This window comes from Apium graveolens, chromosome 3 (genome assembly GCF_009905375.1).
Source record: "Apium graveolens cultivar Ventura chromosome 3, ASM990537v1, whole genome shotgun sequence".
NCBI classification, from domain to species: Eukaryota; Viridiplantae; Streptophyta; class Magnoliopsida; order Apiales; family Apiaceae; genus Apium; species Apium graveolens.
The window spans coordinates 42,779,484-42,787,369 of NC_133649.1; the positions used below are offsets into that span (position 1 = coordinate 42,779,484).

The window sequence follows — 7,886 nt, forward strand, 5'->3', positions numbered from 1 at the left end:
TTTAACTTTTTAGCTAGTTAAAATATTTAACAAACTGCCTATAATTGTCAGCTGTCGAGCTAGCTGTTAGAAATAAAATATAATTTTGACTTAAAATAATAGAAGAGTATGAACTATTCTAGATTATTCTTGATTTTGTCTAAACTCTAGAACTATTCATAGATTATTTTAGTAGTGTGTCTTTTTGATGTCTAGCATTTAAGCAAGAGTCTTTTGAACTCTAGCAATTAAGTTAGTGTCTAGAGTTTTTCATGGAGTCATGTATAAAGCCTTTTATCAAATCATTTGTAATCAAGTCCTTTTCAAGCATTATAGTTTATATAAAATACCTCTTCTCCTAAATATTTTGAGTTGTGTGAGTTTGAGTGAGATACTTTTTTCCAACAAAGTGGTATCAAGATCCAAATGTTCTACTTGTCTTCAAAGAAGACTTGTGTTTGTTAAAGAAGAAGGAGATCATGGCAAATGGAATGTCTCAATGGCAAATGCCAAAATTCACCAAAGAAAATTACGAGAATTGGTGCATTCGTATGAAGGCGATCCTTAGAGCAAATGATGTGTGGGAACTTGTGGAGAAAGGATTAATGGTGCCCGAAGATGAAGCAAATTTGAATCAAGTTCAAAAAGATCAACTACAAGCCCAAAGAAAGAAGGACCAAAAGGCGATTATGATCATCCATCAATGTTTGGATGATTCTATGCTACAAAAGGTGGCTTCCACAACAACATCAAAGAAAGTTTGGGATATTCTAAATTCTTCTTTTAATGGAGATGCAAAAGTGAAGAGAGTTCGGTTACAAACACTACGTGGCGAGTTTGAGGCTTTGCGAATGAAAGAATCCGAATCAATTTCAGGTTATTTTTCAAGGGTCTTGACCATTGTCAACCAAATGAAAAGCAATGGAGAAGAGGTAAGTGATGTTCGTGTTATTGAAAAAAATTCTTTGTTCACTTGTCTCTAAATTTGATTATAAAGTCGTGGCAATTGAGGAGGCTAAAGATATAGATGAAATGACTATTGATGAGCTTATGGGATCACTACAAGCCCATGAAGAAAAAATGTTAAAAATGAATGAACCAATTGAACAAGCCTTGCAAGCAAAATTATCTTTCAAAAATAATGATGGAAGATACACAAGTCAAAGAGGTCGTGGCCAAGGACGTGGACGAGGCTTCTTACATGGACAAGGAAGAGGACGTGACCAACAATGAGAGGAAAATCAAAAGGATGAAAGAGTGTGCGAGACAAGAAATTCAAGAGGCCGTGGAAGAGGAATATTTATTTCAAGGTATGACAAATCAAATGTCAAGTGTTATAATTGTCAAAAATTTGGTCATTATGCTTCTGAGTGCCACACTTCAAGAAATCAATTTAAGGAGAAAGCTAATCTTGTAGAAGACAAAGGCAATGAACCCACTTTACTTTTAGCACAAAAAGGAGAAGAAAAGTATGGAGACAATCTATGGTATCTTGATAGTGGGGTAAACTATCATATGTGTGAAAATAAAAACTTGTTCGTGGATCTCGATGAAAATGTGAATGGCAAAGTCACTTTTGGAGACTCTTCGGGAGTGCCCATCAAAGGAAGAGGTAACATCTTAATTCGCTTGAAAAATGGAGATCATGATTTTATTTCAAGTGTTTATTATGTGCCTAGTATGAAAAATAATATCTTAAGTTTGGGCCAACTAATGGAGAAAGGCTACACCATCACCATGAAAAATGGATTTCTTAACTTGAGAGACTCTTGTGATAATTTAATTGCTAAGGTGCCTATGACCAAGAATCGTATATTTATTCTCAAAATTGAAAATGATTGTCCAAAATATTTAAAGGCTTGTGTTGGAGATTCTTCTTGGATTTGGCATCTTAGGCTTGGGCACTTAAATTTTGAAGGATTAAATTCACTATCTAAGAAGCACATGGTGAATGGTTTGCCTCACATCAATCATCCAAATCAAATTTGTGAAGGATGTCTATTCGGAAAGCAATCAAGAAGGAGTTTTCCTAAGGAATCTATGACAAGAGCAAATGAGCCGCTTGACCTTATTCACTCAGATGTATGTGGGCCTTTTAATCCTCCATCTTTTAGCAAAAACCATTATTTCTTATTATTTATTGATGATTTTAGCCGCAAGACATGGGTGTATTTTCTTAAAGAGAAGTCTTAAGTTTTTGAATGCTTTAAAAAATTCAAAGCCCAAGTTGAAAAGGAGAGCAAATATCAAATAAAAGCAATTCGTTCGGATCGAGGAGGCGAATTCAATTCAAATGAGTTCTTAAAATTCTGTGAAGATCATGGAATACGAAGGCCCGCAACGGTGCCAAGATCACCTCAACAAAACGGAGTCGCGGAGAGAAAATATAGAAGCATTCTTAACATGGCTCGAAGCATGCTAAAGAGCAAAAATATGCCTAAGGAATTTTGGGCCGAAGCAGTAAATTGTGCCGTTTACTTGTCAAATCGATGTCCAACAAGAAGTGTCAAAGACATGACTCCACAACAAGCATGGAAAGGAAAAGACCATCTATTACTCACTTACGGGTTTTTGGAAGCATAGCTTATGCACATGTCGATGATGAGCTACGAACAAAGTTGGATTACAAAAGTGAGAAGAATGTCTTTGTTGGCTATGATGCAATATCAAAGGGGTACAAACTTTACAACCCCATTAATGGAAAAATTGTTATTAGTAGAGATGTTGTGTTTGATGAAGAAAGCTCATGGGATTGGAGCAATGCCGAAAAAGATTATAATTTCTTCCCATTTATTGATGAAGAAGATATCGAAAAAATTATGAGCAACATATCACTCCTCCCACATCATCACGAGCAACAAGTAGTGATGGACAAACAACTCCCTCATCTTCTTCAAGTGATAGTGATGAGACACCACCAAGGAATTATAGAAATCTTCAAGAGATTTATGATGAAACGGATAAGCTTCCCGCCATTTATGACTTAACTCTACTTTGTCTTCTAGCGGAAACTGAACCAACAAGTTTCAAAGAAGCCGTGCAAGATGAAATGTGAAAGAAAGAAATGGACGAGGAGATTGAGTCAATCAAGAAGAATGACACATGGGAGTTAGCAACACTTCCTAAAGGGCAAAAAACTATTGGTGTGAAGTGGGTATATAAGGTGAAGAAAAATGCCCAAGGCATGGTTGAAAAATACAAGGCAAGATTGGTAGCCAAAGGCTACAATCAAAGACATGAAGTGGATTATGATGAAGTATTTGCACCGGTCGCAAGAATGGAGACGATAAGGCTAATAATCTCGTTGGCGGCACAAAATGGATGGAAAATTCATCAAATGGATGTAAAATCCGCTTTTTTGAATGGTGTTCTTGAAAAAACTATGTATGTGGAGCAACCATTGGGATACATGGTGAAAGGACAAGAAGGAAAAGTATTAAAGTTAAAGAAGGCCCTATACGGATTGAAACAAGCGCCAAGGGCATGGAATAATAGACTTGACAAATACTTTCAATCTCAAGGATTTCACAAGTGTCCTCATGAACATGCTCTATATGTCAAGGTTACAAAAAATGGAGAATTTCTTCTTGCGTGCTTATATGTGGATGATTTAATATTTACGGGAAATAGTCCAAGTATGTTCGAGAAATTTAAGATAGACATGGCAAGAGAATTTGAGATGACCGATATTGGGCCTATATCTTACTATCTTGGCATTGAAGTGAATCAAATGAATGATGGAATACTAATATCACAAGGAAGCTATACAAGGGAGATATTGAAGAAATTTAAGATGGAAAATTGTCAAGCCGTTAGCACCCCTATTGAGTGTGGAACAAAGTTGTCAAATTTTGAAGAAGGTGAGAAGGTGGATCCCACTTACTTCAAAAGTCTTGTGGGAAGTTTGAGATACTTGACATGCACGAGGCCCGACATACTCTATAGTGTTGGACTTGTTAGTCGCTACATGGAAACGCCAACAACAACACACTTGAAGGCGACCAAGAGGATTCTTCGTTATCTTAAAGGTACGATGGATTATGGGCTATTTTATCATCATTCTAGTGAATTCAAACTTGTTGGTTATTGTGATAGTGATTGGGCCGGTGACATTGATGAGCGAAAGAGTACCACCGGATATGTGTTCTTTATGGGTGATATATCTTTTTCATGGAGTTCAAAAAAGCAACCCATTGTTACTTTATCTACTTGTGAAGCGGAATATGTGGCGGCATGCTCCTGTGTTTGTCAAGCTATATGGTTAAGGAAAGTTTTAGAGGAGCTCAACATGGCACAAAATAAGTCTACCGAAATATTGGTTGATAATAAGTCGGCTATAGCTTTGGCGAAAAATCCGGTATTTCATGAACAGAGTAAGCATATTGACACAAAATATCATTATATTCGCGAATGCATTGCAAGAAATGAAGTGGAAGTCAACTATGTGAAGTCCCAAGATCAAATAGGTGACATCTTTACAAAGCCTCTCAAGAGTGACGTATTCAACAAATTTCGGAGCCTATTTGGGATAGTCAAAATTAAGGGAGGGTGTTAGAAATAAAATATAATTTGACTTAAAATAATAGAAGAGTATGAACTATTCTTGATTTTGTCTAAACTCTAGAACTATTCATAGATTATTCTACTAGTGTGTCTTTTTGATGTCTAGCATTTAAGCAAGAGTCTTTTGAACTCTAGCAATTAAGTTAGTGTCTAGAGATTTCCATAGAGATTTCCATGGAGTCCTGTATAAAGCCTTGTGCCAAATCATTTGTAATCAAGTCATTTTCAAGCATTATAGTTTATATAAAATACATCTTCTCCTAAATATTTTGAGTTGTGTGAGTTTGAGTGAGATACTTTCTTCCAACACTAGTTTCCCTTTGATGAGCTGGCTGATCTTGCCAGCTTTGTGTAATGTTGTGAACGCTAACTTAATCTCCCAGAAGCTACATCACTGGAAATTGAACTCATGTAGCAGCAATTGTAGCTGCTCCTTGATGATGTGCAAAACTACTTCCATCAAAACTACACTGTATGTCTTGATCCAATCCCATAAATTGATAGTTTGCGTGCCACGTCTGATTCGCAGTATTATAAAAATGAAACCGAGTTCCTGATCCTATTTTCTCTTGAGAAACCAATTTTTCAATGTGATTTAGTAATATGTTAAAATGATCTTGGCTGTCGGCGAGGCTGACACGTACGTAATCATTCCCAGCTCCGAACAAACTACCTGCCCGACCTATCACTTTAGCTTCGCCCAACACTACTTTCGAACACTCCTCGTCTTCCTCTTGTTCACATTTTATCCATGCAAAAGCTGTATATTTATCGAATCAGTACATTCTAATAACAATTCACAAAAACATGTATGTTAAATTTCAATTTATGTTAATTACCTGGAGAAGGTGTACGGTGTTTGTCCAAGAATGTGCAGTATTGCGATGAGAGATGTTGTACTGAAAATCGTTTGGAAGCTTGTAAAGTTTTGCTTAAAAGTTCCCATCTATGTTTCATGGTTCCGTATCCAAATTCAAATAGCTCCTGTCCCCCTCCTCGAACAACATGTTTTAAGAGTTTAAGCGCCCGCAGCTGAGTTTCTCTTGAAACGCCGTAAGTGTTTAGGTCCATGTATTTTACCATTCTTTGGTACAAATCTTTGTCTTTTATCAAAGCCCATCTATATACACAGTTTCAAAATATAAGGAAATGTAATTTGAATTTTCAAACTACAACAAATCGATATGTAGGATATGTATATAGTATTTAATGTAAAGATGTACCCGAATCTGCTACCAGCATGACCGGTGAGCTTAGATAGCGTGAATATAGCGATGTCCTCATCAACAGGACTAACAATTGGTGAATAATGAGGCCAATAGTATGCAAGATCATGAATTTTGTTTGAGCCTTTAAGCACAGCTTTCTTTAACTGACCGTCTGGGTTATTTGGAGACGTTACAAATTCAATGAAGCTCGTCGATGAATCTGATGTGTTTTGGATTGATGCATCACCAGTAAATTTATATTTGGTAGAATCAAGAAGTTCTGTTTGCGATTTATAGACCTGTTACAAAATTTATAATTGATATAAGTAATCCAAAAAAAATCTCAGATGAAATCAAAGGGTAGATCATTACTAACCGGATAATATGGGACTGAAGCAACAACCTTTGTTGGGGTTGATGATTTAAGTGACAGACTGTGAACTGCTGCACCCAAAAGTTGAGTTGAGCCCGCGCCAAAAATAATGTATCTATCCGTTGTGTTAACATTTTTCACGATATCATGTAGTTTGAAAATTTCAGATCGAAGCTCTTGGGAAATGAGAGAACCATCATCGTATTCGTACCCCATTCGATGCCAGCCAGACACAACTATTGCGGTACTAGCGGCATGTTTCATCCAAAAAGGCTCCAAGTATATGGGATTCCCACTGCATGCAACAACAATAAAACAATCAGAATTGTAATTAGCGAGTTCTTTTCTTGAAATTTTGATTAACTTGGTATTGTTAAGTATCTCGGTCTTAAGATGTCATGAACTTTTTAGTAGAGTCACGTCAGCCCTCCCCACAACCGACCTGGTCATGTGAGATGCCTTGACTCCTGGTTTTGCAATCTTGATTTTAAATTTCTGTTTATAAAATTTATTTGATATATGAGATGCCTCGACACTTCAAAAGACTGTGATTGTCAAGGAACCGATTACTCTAAACCTCAAGGTCTTACAGAATGACTCTATTTAGGATCTTACATTATTCTGATCATGTTTAATTAGAATTTAAAAAAATGTTTTGATATATTTACCTATCTGCATCGAGTACACATTCAGGAACAGATTCAAAACAGTCGAGGCCTGTAAAGCATGCATTACATTCACAAACAGGTGTTCCATCACCACCAATAATTCCATCCAAGTAAGCTCTTCCGTGCCCTGAACACGAAACTGCAGCTACTGCTTCAGCTTCTCCTGCTGCAGATTTGCTCCATTTTTCATCAACCAAATGACTGCCATCTAAATACTTGTACACAATAAATACATTGAAGATCAATGAGCTATATATTAAGCCCAGTTTCAGCGTGCGCATTGTGAAGCTCTCTGTGCTATTCATGGTGATGATGTATATCTTAGGTGTTCACTTGTCTCTGGTAATCTCAACTAGATTGGTTGCTGTATTTATAAGGTTGTTGTAGTAGTGAAAGTGTGAAACAAAGTATAATTGGTTGAGCAATTAAAAATTAAACCCGCGTATAATGTTTGTTAAGTAGTGATTAGTGAGTGTAAAATATTACTCCTAGCCGTTTCTAGGAACATATGCTTTCCAGGGAAAACGTGGGAAATGTTAATTAATAGTATTAACATTATTAGTTGATAACTATATCACGTCATCAAAAATTTAAATTACTCCCTCAGTTAAGATATATATTTGGGCATGGAGTTTAAGTGGAATGTAGTAAGAAAAAATAAGAAAATTATTTAAAGTTCGTGATTTGGGCATGGAGTTTAAATAAAATGTAGTAAGAAAAAAAATAAGAAAAATAAGTAAAATTGTGGGACCAATCAATATTTAATATATAAAGTTAGTATAATGGAAAAAAGTAGGTGTTTTTAAATTTTTTTATTATAATTTTTTTACTATTTTGGTAAATTTTGAAATTTATAAAATTGAATGGGACAACTGAAAAAGAAAGTGTATAGAAATAAATGAGAGTGAGGAATAGGTATCAATTTTTAAAATGTTAATGTAAAATAATGATTTAATACATGTAAAGAATAGAATCTCATGAAATTATGTAATAAATAAATGCTATTAAAAGAGAAAAAATTCGTAAAAACAAATTAAAGTAAATAAATAAACAAAAAAATAAATATAAAAAACAAAAAGAATAGAAAACAAAGTT

General features: G+C 35.3%; 2 protein-coding genes across 2 annotated transcripts; one reads left to right on the forward strand and one right to left on the reverse strand.

Moving 5' to 3' along the window:
• The first annotated feature begins 458 nt into the window (after positions 1–458).
• On the forward strand, positions 459–1,212 carry LOC141714168 (uncharacterized). The gene is made up of 2 exons (XM_074517702.1): positions 459–911; positions 994–1,212. Exons 1-2 carry the CDS (start codon positions 459–461, stop codon positions 1,210–1,212), a joined length of 672 nt encoding a protein of 223 aa, XP_074373803.1.
• A 3,462-nt stretch (positions 1,213–4,674) lies between these two features.
• LOC141710694 (tryptophan aminotransferase-related protein 4-like) lies at positions 4,675–7,121 on the reverse strand. The gene is made up of 5 exons (XM_074513238.1): positions 6,792–7,121; positions 6,127–6,418; positions 5,766–6,049; positions 5,382–5,662; positions 4,675–5,302 (listed from the first exon to the last, which is right to left on the reverse strand). Exons 1-5 carry the CDS (start codon positions 7,094–7,096, stop codon positions 4,950–4,952), a joined length of 1,515 nt encoding a protein of 504 aa, XP_074369339.1. The 5' UTR covers positions 7,097–7,121; the 3' UTR covers positions 4,675–4,949.
• Positions 7,122–7,886: the final 765 nt, after the last annotated feature.

What these genes read in the sequence shown, in the direction of transcription:
- LOC141714168 (XM_074517702.1), top strand. Translation starts at nt 459, where the DNA reads ATGGCAAATGGAATGTCTCAATGGCAAATGCCAAAATTCACCAAAGAA. An exon ending in TGAAAAGCAATGGAGAAGAG is followed by an intron (nt 912 to 993) that starts GTAAGTGATGTT and finishes GCAATTGAGGAG; the next exon opens with GCTAAAGATATAGATGAAAT.
- LOC141710694 (XM_074513238.1), bottom strand. Translation starts at nt 7,096, where the DNA reads ATGAATAGCACAGAGAGCTTCACAATGCGCACGCTGAAACTGGGCTTA. An exon ending in TGTGTACTCGATGCAGATAG is followed by an intron (nt 6,419 to 6,791) that starts GTAAATATATCA and finishes TGTTGCATGCAG; the next exon opens with TGGGAATCCCATATACTTGG. An exon ending in CTTCAGTCCCATATTATCCG is followed by an intron (nt 6,050 to 6,126) that starts GTTAGTAATGAT and finishes ATTTTGTAACAG; the next exon opens with GTCTATAAATCGCAAACAGA.